A 21,881-nucleotide genomic window follows, 5' to 3' on the forward strand; every position below is an offset into this window, starting at 1 on the left:
AGGATTTCGAAAATATGAACAGGCTACAATTCTACAGCTTATGTACTCAAAATCCACACTCAAGTTAAGTGGGACTTATTCCCAAGGTGTAAGTATGTAGGATTGCAGCCTAGGAAGACAGCAACAGTCATACAAAAGGACAGGGAAGCAAATTGCATTTAGATAATGAGCAGCTGACAAACAAAAGTGTTATAGAAGTACTTCCGAAAAATATTTTAAAAATTACTCTGTGATAGTGATGGCCTTGACTAATACTTACTAATTTGCTAATAACTGCAATGTTTATATTCTATTGCATCCTCTTGGCAGAGGCAACTTACAGCAATTTCAACATCATCTGATCTCTTGGAGCCTCTTAAGATGAGAACCTTAAGTAATGTGGCCTGTTTGGCCTGAGGAGAAAGAATTATTTTATTTTTTAAAATTTCCTCAACTTAGTAAGTGATATTATGAGCCTCGTAGTAGTCCTTGAGTGCTAGATTTATTTACTTGAGTTTTTTTGGTGTCCTGTTGTGACACTGAAAGTTTAGAATGGCTAAAACCAATTTTAGTGGCATCTGTGGGCCTCATGTCTTTTCCAAGGGCTCACCGTTAAAAGATAAATAAATCCTGAACAAAAAAAGAGAAACCTCCAACACATGGAGGAAAAGAATAGTTGTTTTTCTATTTGCTGTAGAAGGAAAAGAATTGTGCATCCTTGAGAAAGGTCTGATCAGAGCTGCTAGCCAGGGACTCCTGTTACCTCCTGTTTGTCTCAAATGGAAGCCCAGTTTCTTAATGTACTCTGCACAGGCTCAGAAACCCAATAGCATGCACTTTAATGCTTTGTGTGTTCTAGAGTTTTTTTCAGATTCAAATTTAAGCATCAGTTTGCATATACACAAAAGGCTCCACTCTTCCTTCTCCCTTGTTTGAGCAGTCTGAGAAAGGAGTGCAGGGGGATTTGGCTTTTGCAGCCTGTGGAGGTAATAGGGGACACAATAGCCTCCATGAGGGTTTTTTGTTTACTTGAAGGTTTAGAAAGAAATTGTTTTGCAAGGTGGGTGTTGCTGTTTTTAATTAGCATGTTACCGAGAGGGGGACAAGAGCTTATCCTAGCCAATTCAGTTCTGTAATCTTCTGTATGCGTCGGTGATTTAATTTCCTTCTCACGCTCCGCACTCCCTTTGCCCCTCCATCTTTCAGGGCTGCGCACCACAAGGGCGGTTGTTTACCCCTGATCATAGCATCGCAGAAATTCCCTGCAAGATGCAGGCGGTCCTTGAGCCTGTTATCTGGGGCAGTAGAACAGTAAACATCTCTGGGTCGGTTTTGTGTCACTCTGCCTCCGCAAGCTCTTTGTCGGTTTGGAGCTGGGATGCGGGGAGGGGGGGCCGTTTTGTTTGCTGCTCGGATTCGCACATTTTTCTATGACGATCGTGTTGAGCAGCTGGGGGGGGGGGTCGTCTATACGTGCCGCCCCTTCTGCAGTTTCTTGTGGTTTTGGAGCCTGCTAGGCTGCTATTCAATGGCTCGAACAAGTAAGCTCCAGAGGTAAGGGGATTTTCGTTCAGCTTCAGCTGCAGAACCGGATCTGTTTTGCTTTGCTTTGTTTGTGCCTGCATGCTGGCTTGCTCTTTTCCGTCAGCCCTCGAGGCTTTTTCCTCGCCAGATCTTTCGCTTTCATTGATTTAACCGCAGAAAAGAGAACTTGCCCTTTCTCCCCCTCCCCTTTCGGTTTCGTGGTGGTTGGAATTCGGAGCAAAGTGGAACTGGAATTCTGGCTCGAGCTGATCGCCCTGCGGCTGGACAAGGAAATGAAGCTGGAAAAACACCTTTCCTCCCCGACCTTGTACCAGAACTGGACACCCCCCACCCGGGGCAAGTCGAAGCCAGCGTGCTTCGCTGCGCTCTAGGTCGACCCCACCGGGGGCGCTCAGACACTGTTTATAAACAGTGCCAGAAAGTGAGCCGTTTGCAGCCGCCGTTGGCCTTTTGTTTTGATCCACCGGGCGCGGACTGGCTGTGGCAGGGGCTGGCTGCTGCTGCTGTTGTGGGTAGGCTGGCTGGGACTTTGCTGCTGCACGTCCGTTCATCTCCCCTCCCCTCCTCCGTGCTGTAATGTCCAAAGCAGACTGGAGGTGCATGTTTATTTTTAGAATGTTGCTTCTCGCAGTGCCCTTGCCTTTCTCCATGAAAAGTTGCCTTTTCCACAAGGCTCCGAACCCATTGTTTCTACACTTCAGAGGAAGAACAGGCAAAAGAAAGGGTGGGAGGAGATGGTTTGGTTAAAATCAGAGCAGGCAGTGATGTTTTGCTTTGTGGTCTGAGTGTGTGGTGAGGAGTTTTCAACTCCACTAACAACAGCCCTTGAAAGTGAAGATCATATCTGCACAAGTCTTTTGTCTCTTTATTTTAGCATTGTTTGAAGTTTAGTAAGGGTGAGGTCTATGGAATGGTCTTATGAAAATGTGTTTTCACAGAAGCCACTTTAGCACTGTCTATAATGCAGCAACATCTATTTCTGTGTATACATTTGATGCAGTCTGGATTGCTGGTGGATCAAAAAGGTTCTTTAGCGTTAACAGACTTCATGGGAAAGTTAATGGGGGGTGGGAAGCAACTTAGTTTCAGTTAAATGAACAATTGTCCAGCCACATTTTACGTGTCTTACATAACAAATCTTAGGGGTTTTAAACCAACTGTGCATGTTTCTTCAGAAATAAATACTTCTCTCCTTATTGCAACTTACTCTCAGATAAGTATGGATAAAGTTATAACCCCAATTTTTGTAGTTCATATTTAATAGAAGCCCTTTTAGTAGCTTGGTAAAAACATGAATGAAATTAAGGCTTGTTATAGTACAAAACCTCTATAAATATAATGTATGAAATAGCAGTGGGAAATGCTGTATACTAGAATCAAATGACCTGTTGCTTGTGTTCCTGATAAAAGCTATTTAATGGTTTGAGAATATCTTAATATTCTGTAGATCTGTTGTATGCTGATAACGTTCTGTTGCAGCTAACATGCTTAAATATTTGTTTATACATCCGGGTGCAGAATTAGGACAGCCCACTATGCTTAAGATTGGCTGCTGCTTGCCTACTAAGATTACGCTTTCCTTCAAATGACATCATGCTGGTAGACAGAAGAGCTAACATTGTATGCATTCAGTGTATGAATTGTAATATCACATGAAAATAACACTTATTTATCCATCTAATAAAATGGGTAGCACGTTCAACTGGGAGTAGCAAGGGCATGATGAAAATGAAAATTGTGTCTTAATTGCGTCTAGAATGAATGTTTGAAAAAGCATGTTTTTGAAAAAAACATATGTTCCAATGCTTGAACCTGTTTTCACATGGGGCTTGGCAGAGAATATCAGATTTGTACAGCATGCCCTTGTGTATAGTTAGTATTTTAGGAGACAAACATTTTGATGGCTTTTAAAACTCCTTTAGTGTTGTGAAATGGAATGGGGGGGGGGGGCTTGAGTAGCTGTTATTAAGATCTCAATCAGTTTTGCTTACACATTTAAAAGGGTAGTCTTTTCATAGTTCAGTAAATTTGAACTCTGCTGCATTTTCATCTCTCTCTTTTTGGTACTTCTGTAAACCTCAGGATTTGCCCACACCTGTAGTGTGTGGATGGAGCTGTTTTGGTTGCAGTAGGTATGGCAATTCATGTAGGTCTGTTTCAAGGAAACTACGGTACTGTTGGTTGTTTATTCCTTTCTATACCACAAAACTGAAAGCTATGCAGTGTACAATATGACTTCAGTTTAAAACCAAAACAACATAACAAATACATTTGAACCAAACTACATTAAAAAAACAAACAAACAGAAGCACAGAATGGGTCACCTAACAAGAAGGTTCTAAAAAACAAGTTAATCCTTTTCATCAGAATGCTCCCTGAAATAATTAAGTATTGGTGCCTAAAACTCATTATAGTTGGTGCTAGCTTGATTTTATTAGGTAGACTGCTTATAAACCAGGTGCCACCACACTAAATGCACAATCTGTCACTGCCAGGCACTCTTAGATGTACCTTAATGGCAGATTGCAGATATCAGAGAAAGGTATATGAATAGTACTTAATCAAGGGTTCAGAAATTTTTGGTTTAACTTATTAGGCAGTTATTACCCTTGAGCCCTCCTTTCCCCTATATCTTCCGTCTGTGCCTGTGGCGGTGGAGTTTGGGAGGAAAAAACTTTGTCTTGAAGATTTGACAGATGGTTCAATCTTATGCAACAGCCCAGTCAAAAATACAGAAAGACCCAACCCTTGATTCCAGTGCTTTATAAATGCTTCCAGAGACTGTGGGGAAGCACTGAGAAGGTCCCGTTGCTTTTTCTGAAGATCTGTAAAGGATGAAACAAGACCTCTCCCCCCCCCCCCCGAAGTTATCTGTGCATGCCAAAGAACATGGGAGGGGGTCTATTCATGTTTCATTTCTCTCAGGATTTTTGAAGAATGCAAAACTCTCCACAGATGAAGTGCAAAGGGAAGCATATTCCTCCATGTTCTCTGCAGCTCCTCAAGAACTCAGGGAAAGGACTAGTCAGCAGAGGGATGATAAGGGGTTATTGCACTTCCTTGCACCACTGGGGGGGATCTGTGCATCCCTGGTCTTCGTTAACAAGAAACATAATTGTGAAGTTCATGAGCACACTCTGCACATAAACTTTAAAGTAGGATAGTTGAAAACTGATGAGTTTACAAATTTAAACCAACTTTAAACAAAAGTTAAAATGAAGCCAGATTAAAATATCTGAATGTAAAACAAAAAACATTATGTTCACACAAATAATCCTTTAAAACTGAATCTGTGACATTATCACATGCATTGAAGCATGTAAACTATTTTTATTGATTTTCAACTTACAAAACACAATTAATAAACTTTATATGTGCTGCCATTGGCAATACAGTATTAAAATTCCTTTACTTTAGAATTCCCTTCTCTCTCTCTAAGAACTGGATTAATTACTGCCATTGATTTTAATAAATTTAATTTTGAGATTTGATTTTAGGTAACTGCCTTGCCTCATGTTGCCTACCTTTGTTCTGCAAGGCACAGGTTCATTAATTTTAAGAAGGTTTGTGAATCCAACATTATATCTAATTATACATTTATATTGTCCAAAGACTGAATTACTGCTTTCTCCTCTTCCCCACTCCCCCATTTATCTTGTTACAGGAATTATTCAGCCACCACTATGACTGAATAATTAACCAGAGGCTGAGAGCAGTCACTGCAACTAACCATCGTTTAGGACCTAAACTATGATTTGAGCTTCCAAACATTAAGCAAGCACTTTTATGGTTTAGAACAGTTTGCTTTGGCCCTCCTTTCTCCCAGCATACAAGTTCACAATTTCATTTCCCATCTCTTTGTTGAAGCAGCCTCTGTAGTGACACCCATATAACACTAGTTTTTAGAATTCAGACATTGCACCAAACCATGGCTTGCAAACCCCATATTACCTTAATGGTTGTCTCCTGTTCTTATTTGCTGTTTCTGGCTGCATAATATATGGTACTGTATTGACAACAGTCCTCTTTGGGGGGAGTTATTGTTTACACTTGTTATTGCTACCACACCATAATCTTTGTGCCTTTCAAATTTTTACTACCAATGGAAAATCCCAGGTTTCTTGACTGTCCTTGATGAAATTGATAAAGAAATGGTTAAAATGTTGATAGTGTTTTCCCACCTCTATGTTCACTTATATTGATTTATTATGGGATACAGCATTGGTACTAGATGTCTGTGGTCTCCAGACCCTAAGTTCATTATTACATATTAGAATCAAATGAGACCACCCTGAAGCTTGAGAATCTGAAGAGAATGTGTCTCTTGCTTCAGCTGGCTGATAATGAACAGAGGTTTATGAGTGTCCGGCATTCATGGAGTGATACCATCTGCCAAACTTCTGGAAATTATCTTTTTTTGCGCAGCAGTATTTCTTTTAGAAAGCTGTTTGAAGAGGCTACACTGCGAAGTTTTTGAATCCACATAGTTCAGTATTTATTTGGGCTTTGGCTGTGTTTAAACATCCTTATAAACTATGGCTTATTGTGATGGAAATGAGCCAAGGTGAGCCTTGGACTCATATGCTCCCTTTCTTTCCCCTCCTTCTCCAGTGTGGCTGCAAGTTGCTTGTTTCATTCAAACCTGACAACCTGTGGTTAACTACGGTTTGATTTAAACAAACAGACTTCAGAATGCACTTACTTTGTGAGGAACCTATGGGCAGAAAGTTTCATAGTTGGCCTACCCAGCAACTATTTTGTGTTGGCTGAGTGGAATGTTAGTTACGCTTGCCTTTTGTTCATCCAGCTGTTTTGCCACCCTTGAGTTTCCAGTGCTTGTGTTAGCATACAGCCCTCTGTTGCAGTGTTCCCATCTCCCTTTTGTATGGGAGGTTGGGAGCACCTCAGTATTACAGTTCAAGAGTAGGGCTCCCCTCTCCTCTCCCATGTAGGACTCTGTGGCATATACATGCAGGCATGATATTTTAACAGGAAGCAACACTGCATGTAACTTAAGGTACTCATTTTATTTTAAACTTACACTAATGATGAAATGGAAAAGTTAAATGTTTAATTAGAAATATGTACTATAAAAAGACTTGCAGTGGCTTATATGCTTCTTTCTTCCGTTGCAGGTTTTGATTGTTTCTTCTGTGGCGTTTGTGTGGAAGCTGCCACACACACTCCAGAACAACAACGGCTTTTGCTTGCATTTTCCAGTGTTTCTTTTGTCAGCAAGTTCAGCAAAGTTGTAATTCTTCAAGTGCCAGCCCTGATCAGAGTGAAGAACTGGCAACAGAGATGGTAAAAATGACAAAATCCAAAACGTTCCAGGCTTACCTACCAAACTGTCATCGGACCTACAGTTGTATCCACTGCAGAGCCCATCTAGCCAATCATGATGAACTAATTTCCAAGGCAAGTGGCCTGTCTCTAGACCTCATGAATGCATGATCTGGTGCCTGTTTGTAACTGCCATAATGAGACAAAAAGATACACCAAAAGCTATGTGTTTCAGGGTCTATTAGAAATACACTGCATAAGAATTTACATAATGTATTTCCAGATTACATTCTGTTTGTGTTCAGGTGCTACTTCTTGAGGTGTGTTTGGTCTCTTCTCAGGCCGGAATGATGTGTAATTGAAATTTTAAAAGAAGTGCTCTTAATGCGAAGCACATTGATCAGGGTTGTGGTCACTTGAGGTAATGTGACTAACCTGCTTGTTTTAGTTTGGTAGCATGATTCTTCTAAAGAGAATCACTGTGTAACTTACACTATGTTCAAATGTTACTGTGTTCTTAATATTCAAGTACAGAAGATCTAGTATTCAGACATGAAATCTAAACCAACTAGCCATCCATGTGAAGAAAATAGTCTAATGGATTGAAGTATGCAGAGATGTATATCTGGTCAGCTGGAAAAGAAGGGTGGGTGGGTTTTTTATTCTGTGTATGTTCTGCAGCCAGATCTGTCCAGTGAGAGCATTCCTGAAGTGAGGAAGCATGCTTTTCAAAACTACTTTCTTTTGTTCCTTGTTTTTCCCCTTCATGCATTCTTTTGAAGGACTTTTGGTAACAACTGTGAATCAAGGCTCTTCTTTGAGATCTGTATATATGAAGAAACCTCTCACCAGGCAGTTTCCCCAATTCCTATGCAAGGATTTGGGAGTTTCTATGTTTCTGAAATGAGAGACCATATTCTCCCAAGCTTATATTCATATTCACCTGCTCTGTATCCGCTCTTCATGTGCATTGGGGAGGAATTTGGACCCCAGGAAGAGCATCATCTAATATTGATTTTCCTTCACAGCAATGGGGTCTCTCATGATTGCTATATGCTGCGATCTACATGCATATATTCTGAAGAATATGCATTTGTTAGCAGTTGCTACAGCACTGGTTTGTGCTGCAGATTGAAGCTTACCACACAGAAACACAATAAAGGAAAAATGACAAGAGAAATGGTCCCTCCACTGATTTTTGTTTCTCCCCCTCACCCCCAGCCAATTTTGCACCAAAATTAAGGGAATAATTTTTTTAAACAAAGTATATTCTGTAAAGAAACCTCACATAATTTTGTACTTCCTGTGTGTTAAAAATAGTATTGTATTCTCAGGTAAAAGCATAATAAACAATCTACCAAACATTAAAAATGGTTTCAGACTGACAATTTGTCTAACACCCATCTTCTTTAATTGTTACAAGTTTAGTATACTGTGACTAATAAGTTGGTGGGACAGGGTCATGTAACTGTAAAATATGCCTGGTAATTAAACGTCGTACCTAATTAGGTTAATTGGTATAGTTTTTAGATGACAAGAGAGAGGTGAGGGTTTCCGCTACAGTTATGGATTTTTTTCAATGCCTGGTTTTCCTAATTAGGTATGTTCACAAGACTGTGATGGGATGAAAATTGACTACATAGCAGTAATTTAAAGGTGTAAATGATTGGGTATGCCTGCTTTAAAAACAAACACTACAGTGCAATTAGTTGACTCACTGTTGCCCTTAAAATAAAACCAAACACTCCCTGGTTTGCAAACTACATGGCATGGTGATATGTGAATCACTCACGCTGCTGAAAAGATGGGAGGAAGATTGCTTTCCAGTGTATCTTGCAACCCACCAATCCTGGTGCTCATCCGGAATTCCTGTTTCTTCCAGCAATGAATATTGGAGGGCAGATTTCCTAGGAATTCCCACTATTGCAGTAACATACTGGGTAAATTTCCAAAGAGAGGTATTAGCAGCTGAGCTTCAATCATCCTCATGCACTAACATTGAAACAAATATTACTAATTGCTGAGGTGTGTGCGTACACTTTGTACACAAATGGCAATGGCTAGTGGATGATACAGATATGTGTGATACTGTGATTGTGTTGCATACAAATTCTGTAATGAAGGGGTGTAGCACCTTGTGAATCTGATCTTACTGGCTTAGCTTCATTTCCCTCCCTCTAGCCCTCCCACAGGCTATTTATTTGCCTGAATAGCGGTACCTCAGGTTACAAACACTTCGGGTCACAAACTCCGCTAACCTGGAAGTAGTACCTCGGGTTAAGAACTTTGCCCCAGGATGAGCACAGAAGTTGTGCACAGGCCCCATTAGCTAAAGCTGTACCTCGGGTTAAGAATGGTTTCAGGTTAAGGACGGAGCTCCGGAACGAATTAAGTTTGTAACCTGAGGTACCACTGCAATTTTTAATCTTATTTTTTTATTCAACTGCAAGACCATTTTACCCTGCTGATGTATATTGGACATGGGTCTTGTTAATAGCTCTTGAACAATTAAATAATATGAATCACAGGAGCCAATACTTGGAAAGGCAACTAAGTTGTAATAAAACAGGCACTAAAAAAATTCTTAACCCTGAGTATTGTAAGTAACAATAACAACTTATATAAGTGATAAATTTGTGACTCACAATTTTGCTGTTTGCTGCACATCAGTATTTTGGCACATGTTTTCTCGGGCACACCATATGTTAAAATATATGGTGTATCTTTCTCTGATCTCTTCTGACAGGGTGGTAATGAAAACCAAATGAAGTAATCTTGGAAATTTTGCTGGTTTATGGAATAGACATCATTTTGCAGCCATTTTTATGTCTTCAAATTCCTGTTTGAGATCTGTATTCCCCTTTGACCTATTAGGTAGCAATGATGATGAATTCAAGAGGTTCATTTCAACTACTGTTTTTTTCTAGGGACTCTAGGAAGGTGCTTTGGTACAATTGCATTCCATATGAATACAATGTGGTTTCTAGGTGGTGCAGAATCCCATCTCCTCCTGTACAAATTTGCAAGTAGTGCGAAAGGGACTGTCACCTCCTGTTTTTTTCTGCTTGGCATCTGGTACTCCGAGGAGAACTATTAATACAGTGGTACCTCTGGATGCGAACGGGATCCATGTATCCATGTACCCGTGTATGCGCGAGCGGCGAAAACCGGAAGTAACGGTTTCCGTTACTTCCGGGTCACCGTAGAGTGCAACCCGAAAATGCTCACTTCAACCCGAGGTATGACTGTATGGGGATTCTTATTTCAGATTTAAAAAATAGATCGTACCACTGTGTAGCTGGAGATTCCTAAGGGTTGGTGGCATCTGTTTCAGTGAAACTTGTGAATGCTCCAGCTCATGATAATGTTAGCACGTTTGTGTGTTACTGTATCCTTTATCAATTCTCCCATTTAACTGTAAATGGACACAGACATTCCTTCAGGAATTCTGAATCTTCCATATGTGATACTTTTTAGCATCATGGACTCTAGAGCCTTTGTGTCTCTGCCATCTACACACTGCAACATTTTCTGCCACTTAGTTAACAATGTTTCAAGGACTGACAGTGTTTGAAAAAAATAATTATTTAGGAATAATATACATGTTGTTTTAAATTTCTGACCTATGGGAACTTTTACGTGCTCTATAATGACAATCTTGCTGAATCTTGGCATTCACCAGGTCATAAGTAACTGCGTAGAGCTCATTTGTAAGAGGTTGCTAGATAACTGCTATGTACAGTTTTACTGAATATTACCATTTTGTCTCAGATTGGTTCTTTCTGACTCTTGTTCACTAAGAACATTCTCAGATTCATATTACCTCCTGCATGGCCTGATAGCTTAGCACAAGAATTAAAGACTAGCTTTAGTTAGCTTTTTGCAGGGAGGGGGATCTGTTTTTTTAACCAAAAAAGGGAGCCATCCAGATTGGTAAAATGGGGAGAGGAGGACCTAAGACTTGCTGCTTGTTCTGGTGGGTTGATTCTAATTTGTTTCCTGCTCCCCCATCATCATCTGCCCTTCAGACAGTGCTTGACCCAGGGGTGCCAACTTGAATACTATATGGGGGGCAGGTGAGCACCCCCCCACACACATAATCGATCACATGCCATGGTGCACACACAGCATTTGAATGGCAATTCCTACCAACTTTTTTGGGGGTGGCCCCCTCAAGTATTTTATTGGGGGGCAAAGACCCTAGGGGTTGGCTCTCCAGACTCATTTTTTAAAGCACCAGTTATAACTGAGTGTCAATTTTAAATCTCCAGTTTTAACTGTGTCCCTTCTAACACATTAGAACCCTGTAGTGGGGTGGGGAGCACTTTGACAGCTTCACACAAACACCCCAACTTGAAACTCTAATAACTCCAGAACCAAATGGAGAATGCCCAGTGAACTCATATGTTTTCTAGTTATCCAATTTTAATTTTCTGTAATCCTATACAATTACACCTGTGTCATTTTTTGGCTTAGTTTAGGGAATAATGACCAAAGTTAATTAAAAGCAAAACTTATTTAAAACTTATTTATCTTACTAAATAAGCAACACGGAAAAGTAGAGGGCAAAGTGAGTGCTATAAATTATTGAGAGGCAAATCCATGTATTTTTCACATGCATTATTTCAATAATGTTTCAATAATATAAGGTAGACTGTTACTGTCCCCATATTACTGATGGGGAAGGAAGAGAGAGTGGATTGCCTTAAAACAGTGTGTGTTAATGGTAGAGTGGAGCTACAGACTTCTATAGCTAAGGATTTGAACTGTGCCAGATCTTTCTTCGCTATACTACATTATGTTAATTACCATACCTTTTCTTTTGTCTATTGCAGCAGTGTCAGACACTGTTGGCTTAAAGAAGGCACTATACCTAGCAGTAGTTGCACAAACACTTGGGGAAAGATTTGGTTTTGAGATTAGAGATTAGACAATGAGTTTCCAGCCCCATGTGGCAGATCGGAAGAATAATTACTTGGAACAATACATGCAGCTGAATTTGCACTTAACATACAATGTGCTAGTTTCAAAGTTCAGGTGGAATGCTTTGATTTGCCTCTTCATTGAGACAATGTTTTAGTGTTTTTTTAAAAAAATATTTATATATATATATATGTCTTTTTTTTCTTTTACAGTCCTTTCAGGGAAGCCAGGGGCGAGCCTACCTCTTTAATTCAGTGTAAGTGCAATTATTATTTTCTATGGACTAGGAGGACTATTTTACAACAATAGCATGTGAGTGGATTGGCTTGTTGCCTTGGTTTACGCAAGGACCCAAGTCGAGCCCTATGGGATAAACCCAGCGGTCCGTCTAGTCTAGCAGTCTGCTTCCCACAGTAGCCGGCAGATGTCTTGGAAGCCGTCAACATGGCTGAAATACGGTAGCCCTTCTTTGCTGTTGCTCCCTAGCATCTGGTATTTTGTGGTTATCAAATACTTTGAATGGTGTGAGAGAAGGGTTTTGCTCTGCCTGCAGAAGGCCACACATCCTTCAGTCAGGCACATGTGGAAGGCTTCTGAGGGCTGAACGACTATGACTCAGTAATAGAGTGCATGCTTTGCATGCAAAAGAGCCACAGTTCAATCAAGTCTAGATGAGAAAGGTTCCTGGAGAGATGCTGCCAACCAGTGTAAACAAAACTGAGCTAGGTATACTAGTGGGCTGACATGATATAAGACAGCTTTCTGTGTTCCTCTTAATTAGCATTGCCAAAAAAGTTATGTTTGGAACCAGCGCATATGGAAACATAATTCTAACTAACTGTAGATTTTACAATGCAACTTTTTTCTTCTTTAGAGTGTCTATTAAAATCCTTTCAAGGTAGGTAATAACTTCTGTTGGTGGCATAGTTAAATGAAACATGGGATGCTGATGGTGCTGTGGTCCAAACCACTGAGCCTCTTGGGCTTGCTGATCAGAATGTCGGTGGTTCGAATTCCTGCGACAGGGTGAGCTCCCATTGCTCTGTCCCAGCTCCTGCCAACTTAGCAATTCAAAAGCATGCCAGTGCAAGTAGATAAATAGGTACCACAGTGGTGGTAAGGTAAACAGCGTTTCCGTGCGCTCTGGTTTCCATCATAGTATCCCATTGTGCCAGAAGCAGTTTAGTCCTGCTGGCCACATGACCCAGAAAGCTGTCTGCGGACAAACGCCGGCTCCCTCAGCCTGAAAGCAAGATGAGCGCCACAACCCCATAGTTGCCCTTGACTGGACTTAACTGTCCATGTGTCCTTTACCTTCACCTTTAAAAGAAACATAAAAACAAAGCCATAGTTAAAACCAGGGCTTTTTTTTCTTTCAGCTGGAGCTCACCAGAGCTCAACTCCAGCACCTCTCAGGTGGGCACCATTGCCATTCTAAGAGAACAAGGGAGAACTTCATAATGAGCTCCGGCACCTCTTTTTCTAGAAAAATGGCACTGGTTAAAACAATTTACCTGGTAATTAATACTAGGTCGGAAGTCGCACAGATGTTTTATTTGGTTTGTGTTCAAAAGCTTGGTGTATGCAAGGAGGAACAAGCAAAGCATCTTGGCTTTAAAATAGCTTCTTTGTGTGACGTTGGAAATATTTGCCAAAAATCCTGGTGTGAATGATCTTGAGATTTTGCATCTAGCATTTGCATATATCTTTATATTAATGGGAGGGGAAGGAAGATTCTTACAAAATGACTTATGCTTTTCCCACTCTCTCTCTTGCAGGGTGAATGTGGGCTGTGGTCCTGCGGAAGAGAGAGTTCTTCTGACAGGCTTGCATGCAGTGGCAGATATTTATTGTGAAAACTGCAAAACCACTCTTGGATGGAAATACGTAAGCATTTGCCCATTTTTGGACATGCAACTGCTTGGTTTTGTCTGGTCATTGAAATAGGCAATGTGCAAATGTGGGACTATCTATGTTGTCGCCAACTAAGTACTACTCTGAGCAGACTCACTAAAGTTGAGTCTACTCTACACTAAAGTTCAGTGGGTCTAGTCTGAGTACCCCAACATTGATACACTCTGGGTCTTGTGTTCTTGTCAGACTGGTGGCATGATAAGAAGCCTGAGGATAAATTGACCAATTCTGGCTACAATTCAGATCCATGGGTAAAAGTTCTCCACATCTTAAAGAGGCAACCCGATCTTCCATCACCAGTTGGCCTTCCTCTAGTGGTCATTGTAGTTGTAGTTATTGTTGTTATTACCACCCACCCACCCCGAGAAAGGCACAGGGCAGGCTACAGCAACGTAAAAAGCAACAGTTTAAAGCAAATTACCTCCAGACCTGGAGTAGGTCCTAGAACTATGAATTTCAGTTCATATTTGCTGCTTTGAAGTGTGGCAGGTGCCTGACACAGACCCTGCTTACATGTGGTGAGGGACTCATAACAAGCAGTTTTCAGAGCCCCTGAATTTGCAAGGGAATCTTTTATTCCACCTGCCGGGGATTCTGCTTTTGTTACTGATGCATGAGGACCTGTCCTTCTGCCATCCCTCTTACTTATTTGAGTGCAGGACTACTGCCACTGGGGAGGGGGGTGCTCTTAGGGAGAGGCTGGGTTCCTAGAATTTTCCGTTTTCATAGTACGTAGTCTTCTCTTTGCAAGATGTAATGAAAAGCATACTGGTAAAAGTCTTCCCAAGTAAGAAGTAAATTTCCCATTTCCCAGGAGCATAAAGGCATTTGAATGAAAATTTATTTTATTAACATTACTTGTATTTTAAATTCAAAGGGTTGTATCCAACTAAGGTTCCATTCACACTATGCAATTAAAGCACCATGCTGCCACTTTAAACAGCCAAGGCTTCCCCCCCCCCCAAGAATTCTGGGGGCTGTAGATTGTTAGGAGGCCCCGATTCTCCTTCCAGCGCTATAATTCCCAGGGCAGTTTAACAATTTTTCTCTCTTCCCAGGGTGATGTGGCCAAAGCCCTGCTTTCAGTGGACGCATTGAAATTAATGGTCCACCATTAGCCACATCCATTACTTTCAATGGGTCTACTAATTTTAGTTTGACTGACTTTGCGTTGCTCTGCTTTGCTACTCCCCCCACCCCTTTCTCTGGAGTATGCTTAGGCCTCCCTCATTGCCATACGTCCGGCCCCACACCTCAAACGGCATCAACAGAGGACATTGACAGGGCTCCCCCATACATTTACTCCTTTTTCACTGGAGCAGGATTGCCTGGGTGGAGCTTACCTGCCAGCACCACGGGGACTTTGTGATGCACCCAGTATTTCATAAAGCATAGGATATTGATTCTGACACTGGGCGGGAACCGGCCTCAAGGTCATCTCTGCTGTAACTGTACCTAAAGGAAGTTAATTTCCATAGGATTTGCATTCCTCAAAATCTGATATTGTAGATTATAGGAATAAAACAAACCCAAAAGTAATCTTCATTAAATTCTGGTTGTTGGCATTGAATAGTTTCTCAATGGCAAAGAAGCATGGGATAGCTTTAAACCAGGCATGTCCAACTCCCAAGAGACTGTGATCTACTCCCATTATAAAAAAACTGGCAGTGATCTACCCATTGTCATTGGAGGAAGGAGGAGCGTGCGTGGGGTGGGTGGGTAGATTGCCCAGAGTTGTTGAGCTTTTTGGGTGGAGGATGCACAGTTTTTTTAGCTTTCCCCCCCATAACTTTTTGTACACGATAGGGAACCCGTGATCTACCAGGATCAGCCCGGGATCTACCAGTAGATAGCAAACTACTGATTGGGCACCCCTGATTTAAACCAACTGGGAGGACCTCTGGCCCTTGCGCCTAACTAGACCTTTTAGGCTTTCCAGTGAGGCTGTTCTGGGCTGTCTATGCCCATCTACCATTTACCTGACACCAGGAGCTGGTTAGATAAAGCCGTGGCTGCAAAGGAGCTATCAGGAGCCTTTGAGTTCTCCTGCTTTTGGCGCTGCTTAAATATGGCGCCAAATACAAGCCCTGCGGCTTTTGCTCAGGTCAATCTTCTGATCATATGGAATCAGGTGACTGGTGCTCACCTGACAAATATGCCCATGGAGGGTTGGCCACTGATTGATCTAGTCCTCTGGTTGAAAGTGGTTTCCACTCTTGCTTTAAATCAACAGTCATCTGCTAATAATTTAGTTCATTGCTCACCTTTGTAAGTATTGACCTGTTGAGGTTTGAACCAGGTCATCCCTCTTTCGTTCATACAGTGATGCCGAAGTACAGCAGTTAAGCTGAGCAATACTCTTGCCTTGCCCCTAACAGATACGTTAAGAAGCGTTCATATTTGAAGCGGCGGCTAACGGAATCTAATATTTTATTTTCTTGCCTAGGAACATGCGTTTGAAAGCAGTCAGAAATACAAAGAAGGAAAATTCATCATTGAACTTGCCCACATGATCAAAGACAATGGCTGGGAGTAATTGGGAACACTTCTCTCTCTCTCTCTTTGGACAATTAACCTGTGGAACATGCTTTATAAAGACTAATGCAAAAAGGATTTTGGTTCGGCTGGCTGAGAAAATCGCTGCGTTTTTGAAACCTCCCAACTGAGTAGTGTAATTTTGTGCCCCCCCCCCTTTCCCCAAAAGGCCATCTTTTGCCTTTTCCTCTTTGTGTAAGTTTCCCTCTTTTTGTATATGTATTCCTGTGTGAGCAGTTGTTTTGGATCGACTTTTTCTACAAACTAGAGGAATAATTCCCTAATTTCAAATTACTTTTAATAGCTAGCGCTCTCTTTTGAACTGTGCTTTTTAAATGCTCCTTCTGTGCATGCTTTTTGCCCATCACCTGCCCCGGAATTTTGTTGAAGGCCTGCGTGAACAGTCCTAGAGGGGATGTAAGGCATGTTCCTTCCCCCTGACCCCAGACATAGCAATTTCTGTGCTCTCTTTGCAGTGAGAAGGACATAACATTGTAGTAACCATTAGTTCTTTTCTTTTTCTTTTTTTAAAGTACTGCAGCTTGTGTGTATCTTTGGGCAGGTTGGTTAAAGGTTTAGTCATTTGTACTGGCTGAGGTTTATAAATCCTTGCTTTTATTTAAAGAAAATGAGAAGCGAGGGTGGAATAATAATTTACAAGGTCAACTAACTTATAAGGTCTGACCGAAATCAAAACATTCCTAAGAAAGTTTAACTTTGCTCTTTTAAGAAAGAATGTCTTAGCAAAGTTTTCAAGATCAAAGGATGCAACTATATGCAGCTCTTATTTTTAATGTCATGTAAAATGTCTCGGTACTGTACCTTTAACAGGGACTTGTACATCCGCTGAAGTTTTTATGGCTGGTTCCATGTAGCTACGTAGTTTTTAATGCACTGGATAAAGAGGTTGATATCGGTGAAGTGATTTGCTCTTACAGTCCTTAAACACACAGGATTATTTTTGTGTGTGAAAGTGGCCAGAGCCTCTAGCTGTTACCTGTGGGAGGTTGGAAGTTGGGGAGCAGGTAAAAAAAAAAAAAGCAAATTGACTTCTTCATGCTAGGTTTTTTAAGGGGCGTTTGATTTGCTGGCTGAATCATCCCTGAGCACATTTTGTAATAAACAGTTATGTGAAATAAGCATCAACTTGTAATTTCCCCCAGCTGCTGCTTTTTGTGGGGTGACTCAGTCAGACACTTCCACTATGTGTGTGTGTATGTGTGTGAATGTAAAGTTCACTGATGGGAACTTTTCTGCACACTGTTTCAAGAGATTTGAATAATTTTTATGTCATGATTTTTGCATTAATATTCTAAAATTTATGAGAGGAGGAACGGATTGGAGGATATTTTACACTAACACCACATAGCTGCTGATAGCATGAATAATATGGAAAGCCTTACATTGGGAAATCTGCTCCTTTCTGATACAATGTCTTTTACATGGCGTAAGAAAAACTTTGCATTGTTCCTCTCTGCTGGCTGCTGCTATCCTCGTCTGATGGGCTTTCAAGTCTCTACTGCACTTTAGCTATATCTCTCATGTTAAAAGTAAGAGTAATCTTCCCTAAAGAGGAATTGTCCTTTCCCTCTTCTGTCTGAAGAATTATTTCCCAAGCAAACCATCTGGGTAGTAGCATGGTTACACTGTGATGCAAAAAAAGGATATTGAATATATCTGTTTAAATGTGTGTGTACATAGTTACCTCTTAGGCATTCAAATCCAAAGAGCTGTACTAGTGACAGCTAGATTCAAATTTTGTTTTGCTGAATGACCTTTTATTCTGGTGCTTAATTTAATATGAATGAGGGTTTGTGTGTTTTTTTATCCATTAATCTTCAGTACAGTACTTGATCTAAATGTACACTAGAACCAGGAGTTATCTTGACTCACGCCTAGACAGCAGCAGCTTCAGCCGCCCTTATAGACCACAGGCCGCTGAAGTTTCTCTTAAGAGGAGCTATTTCCTCGTGAGAAGACTTGGCTCTCTGGTATCCTCCTTAGTGCTGCCATCACAGATCCTTCCAGTCCCATTGGACTAGGAGTAATCAGCATGGGAACCTAGAATAGGCAGGCACTGTGTGTCTTGTGGGTTAGTGACTTGTGCAAACATCTGTCTGGTGTGCCTCGCTAAATATCAGTAAACTGACTTTATTTATTTTGTATCGCTTTCAAATCGCTTTATCCGAAAGGTCCGGTTTTCCTATCTTCCCTCCACTGCTTATGGCTGAAACAGTAAATAACTTGAACTATATTCTAACTGGTACAGTACCCACTGCCAACCATGTAAGTACTGAAATCGTAAGCAGATGGGCACTGTTGTTGGCTCACGATGCTGGCTGTAAGCCGTACCAGCTATGAAACTGTCGCTAGAAGCATATCTTTTTCAATAGCATGGTTCCTCCTTGGTTTAAATGTCTCTCACCTAGTACTTACAGGAATTAGAGGACAATTTTCAGCCAGGTCTTTTGGGCAGGAGTTTGAGAGACAAAATCCAACCTCTTTTTATCAGTGCATTATTCATATTCTAAACCTAAATCACTTAGGTCTAAACTACATGTTGGAGGCAAGCATGTAACTGTAGCCTTCCTTAAAAGTTGAAAATTCACTTTGGGATGAAAAGAGTAGAGACGGGAGATGCTTAGACTTTTCCCAGCTCCAAATCATTTCCCCAAGTATTCTCCCTCTGCCCCCAAGGTTTCAATTGTATGTTTGTATTTTGGGGGCAAGCCGTGGGTAGGGCGTGAAGAGGGGCTGGAGTGGAGCTCCTCTTCTCTCTCTTGCTTTTCCATTCTTACTAATTCTCCCAAATGTTTTATGATAAAAAAAGAGGGGCTTTTAAGAAAGCACACTTGCACATATTGTGTAGTTTGGCCTTCTGGGTACAAGGTTTCACCTAAACCGTTTGTTAAACCTGGATGCCAAAAACTTGAGATTTTTATTTTTTAGTTGGCACCTGGAGTATCAAATTGCGGGTAAAAATCTAATGCAAGGCATTTGTAGTGATAAGGCATTTAAGAATACCAAATAGAGCAATATTTTTATGGATTTTGAAAAGGGGATGGGAAGGGTGGTAGAGAACTCTAAATCTAAAAATGATACTGTAGGTATCAAGTAGCATTGCATATTAGATCCTTTGGGGGAAATGAATGATTTTACTTGGCATTGTAGGAAGGTCTTTAAAACTGGGTGCTTCAATTTTACAGGTTGGGTATCAGTAGGATCCAGATACTGCTGGATGTTGGTTGATGTATAAAAGGTCAGTCTGGTTACTGAACTTTCCAGCATTACATAAGCATAATACTTGAACATTTTTCAAAACATTTACCCTCTTAACCATTTTGAGTGTGTGTAATGTATTCTATTTAAGGTTTTGTGTGTTCTTTCTGGGTAAGTTTACGCTATCCCTTCAACTTGAGCACTTTTGTTACCTGTTATTTTTATTACTGTTGGTCTTAACATTTATTAAATATATATATATATTTTATAAATTGTAACAAGGATTTTTTGTGAACTTCTGTGTGCTACCTACTAGCTCCCCCCCCCTTTTTTTTTTTTTGGACTAGATGAACTGACTACAAGCTGGTTCTTGGGAAGAATGTTCATTCGCACATACAGAAAATGTGCTCGCAAAGTGTACATGTATTGAGGTGTTTTTCCCTTTGAACTCAATAGCCATGGTTAGCATAAACTAACCAAACAGTATGGCATGACTGAGGGCCAGATCAGGCAATTTTAAAAATCTCCATGTGGAAGAAGGAACGTCTAATCTTGCAGAACCACATTGGCAGGCTCCCAGCAAAGTAAACGCTAGGAAATATTGCCATGACGTGGTCATGCTAGATCAGATGCTAACTTCCTCCATGCAGATGTATCTATAAGGATGCTGATGTGAAGCTTTTTTGTGCATCTGAACTAGCCCCACTGTGCAACTTTTCCCCGCCCTTCCATTTTTTCTAGCTCCTTTGGTGTGAGCGTTACAATAGTAAGAACCAATTTCATGAGGCGGTTATTTCTCTTAACAGCTGTGGACGGCTTTTAACCACTGGAAGAAAACACCAGGCTTCCAGAATATTAAGTTGCATTATTTCACCACTTGTCCCAATAAAAGCTTGCTTCTCGGCCTAATCAGTCTTGTTATACATATGGATTTGACTTGCTGTGCTATTGCCATGAATCCTATTATGTAACAACCCAGAACAACTTGAACTCGCCTCGGCCCGTTTGTTCAACAAGGCTAGAGAGCATTGCTTTCCTCACGGCCCAAGTTTAACTATATTATGTTGTGAAGTTGAAATTACCAATGTCTCTCTAAATTGCTTTATTACCTGTATGATGAACCTTATGTCACAGGACTGTGTTATGCATAACCGTTACTGAAAGCTCCCTTGGTGTCGGGTGAAATTAAGACTTCAGAGGAGCAGTGTTTCCCTTTTGAGGGAAAGGGACAGTGCACTTTGGTCATTAATATGAATGTCAGCATTAATTGGGCTGTACCATTTTGATTTCTAATAAATCTGAAATGTGAGATTTACAAAAATATGCTGTTTTTTTCAGAGAAGATTATGGTCTGCTATGATAAACCTGTTTTATGACGACTCAACCCAGATAGCCACAGTTTCTTATCCAGCTTTGTATAATGGTGAAAGGAATGACAGCAAATGTTCAAGTTAATGGTACACCAATTGTGTAGAGGCAACCACCAGTAATCTTATGCTACCATGAACAGGGATTTCACAGAAGCAATGTAGGGTCCAAAACACAGGAGTCATAGCAGGTGCCCATTGACTTGTGCCTCTTTGCTGGAACGCTTTTGGAAAAACACTTACTTTTTGCGCAGCTGATGTGGCTTCTTTCTGGTTTTTGTCTTGGCAATACTGTACACAAGTTGTTGTTTCCCGTTATTGTATCTACTTGAGGTATCACAATAAACGTTTTCAGTTTTGTTGAATTTTGTGCTTCCCCCGCCCCTCCCCCTTTAAGAGGATGGAGAAGAGTCACATTTTAACGAGAAAGCAATTCTTACACAAAACTTGGAAGTTCCACTTTCCCTGGACCGCTATTAGGGTGTAAAGGGCAATTGGTGGTGGCTGCTACTGATGTGGGAGAGTGATCTGCTGGTCGTGGTGTAAAATCCAAAAATGAAAAAGCAGCAGCAGGGCCAGCACCTGAATGTTCACGGTTCTAGTCAGCCATGCCTTCCCCCCACAATTGTCTCTTCTATCCTTTCCAGCAGTCAATTCTCAGTCCATGGCAACTGAGCATGCTTGGCGTTCGCTGAGCTATTTCCCTGTAAATAATTATTTCTGTCCTACTTCCTTGCAAGCTTGGGATTCCCTTGAGTTTGCTGGTATGGTTTTGGCTGCATAAGGCTCAAAACCTGGAAAGCTGAAATCATCATCAGTATGTCCTGTTCTCGATCAGTCTGCAAATTCAGTTCCCACCACTGATACCTTATGTATTCCATATGCAAATAAAGAAAAGTATGGTAAATTTTCTTATTCAGCTTAAGTATAGTGGTAGGAAGGAGATAGTGGCGGACCAGCTATCCCAGACTAATATTGAAATGCTAAGAAGTGTTGGATTAAAGCACAAATGCAAATTCGTAGGCAAAAGGAAGTTAGGAGTCTTAATTTTCCTCCATTCTTGGATTGACCAATCATGATTCCAGAATTAGGTATCACTGCCTGCCTGCAGATGGT

The 21,881-nt window shown here is 40.9% G+C and overlaps 1 protein-coding gene across 4 annotated transcripts in view; it reads left to right on the plus strand.

Moving 5' to 3' along the window:
* Positions 1 to 21,130, plus strand: part of YPEL1 (yippee like 1) — a 25,558-nt gene extending 4,428 nt beyond the window's left edge. For 3 of the 4 annotated variants that reach the window (XM_083418444.1, XM_083418441.1, XM_083418442.1), the window contains exons 2-5: positions 6,660 to 6,942; positions 11,943 to 11,986; positions 13,509 to 13,617; positions 16,091 to 21,130. In XM_083418444.1, the coding sequence (XP_083274570.1) occupies positions 6,826 to 6,942; positions 11,943 to 11,986; positions 13,509 to 13,617; positions 16,091 to 16,180 (360 nt within the window). In that variant the 5' untranslated portion in view covers positions 6,660 to 6,825 and the 3' untranslated portion in view covers positions 16,181 to 21,130. Of the gene's footprint in view, positions 1 to 1,388; positions 1,534 to 6,659; positions 6,943 to 11,942; positions 11,987 to 13,508; positions 13,618 to 16,090 lie in introns of those variants that run through there. The other variant, XM_083418443.1, reaches the window with a different exon arrangement.
* Positions 21,131 to 21,881: the final 751 nt, after the last annotated feature.

This window comes from Podarcis tiliguerta, assembly GCF_965153285.1.
Source record: "Podarcis tiliguerta genome assembly, chromosome: 16".
NCBI lineage: Eukaryota > Metazoa > Chordata > Lepidosauria > Squamata > Lacertidae > Podarcis > Podarcis tiliguerta.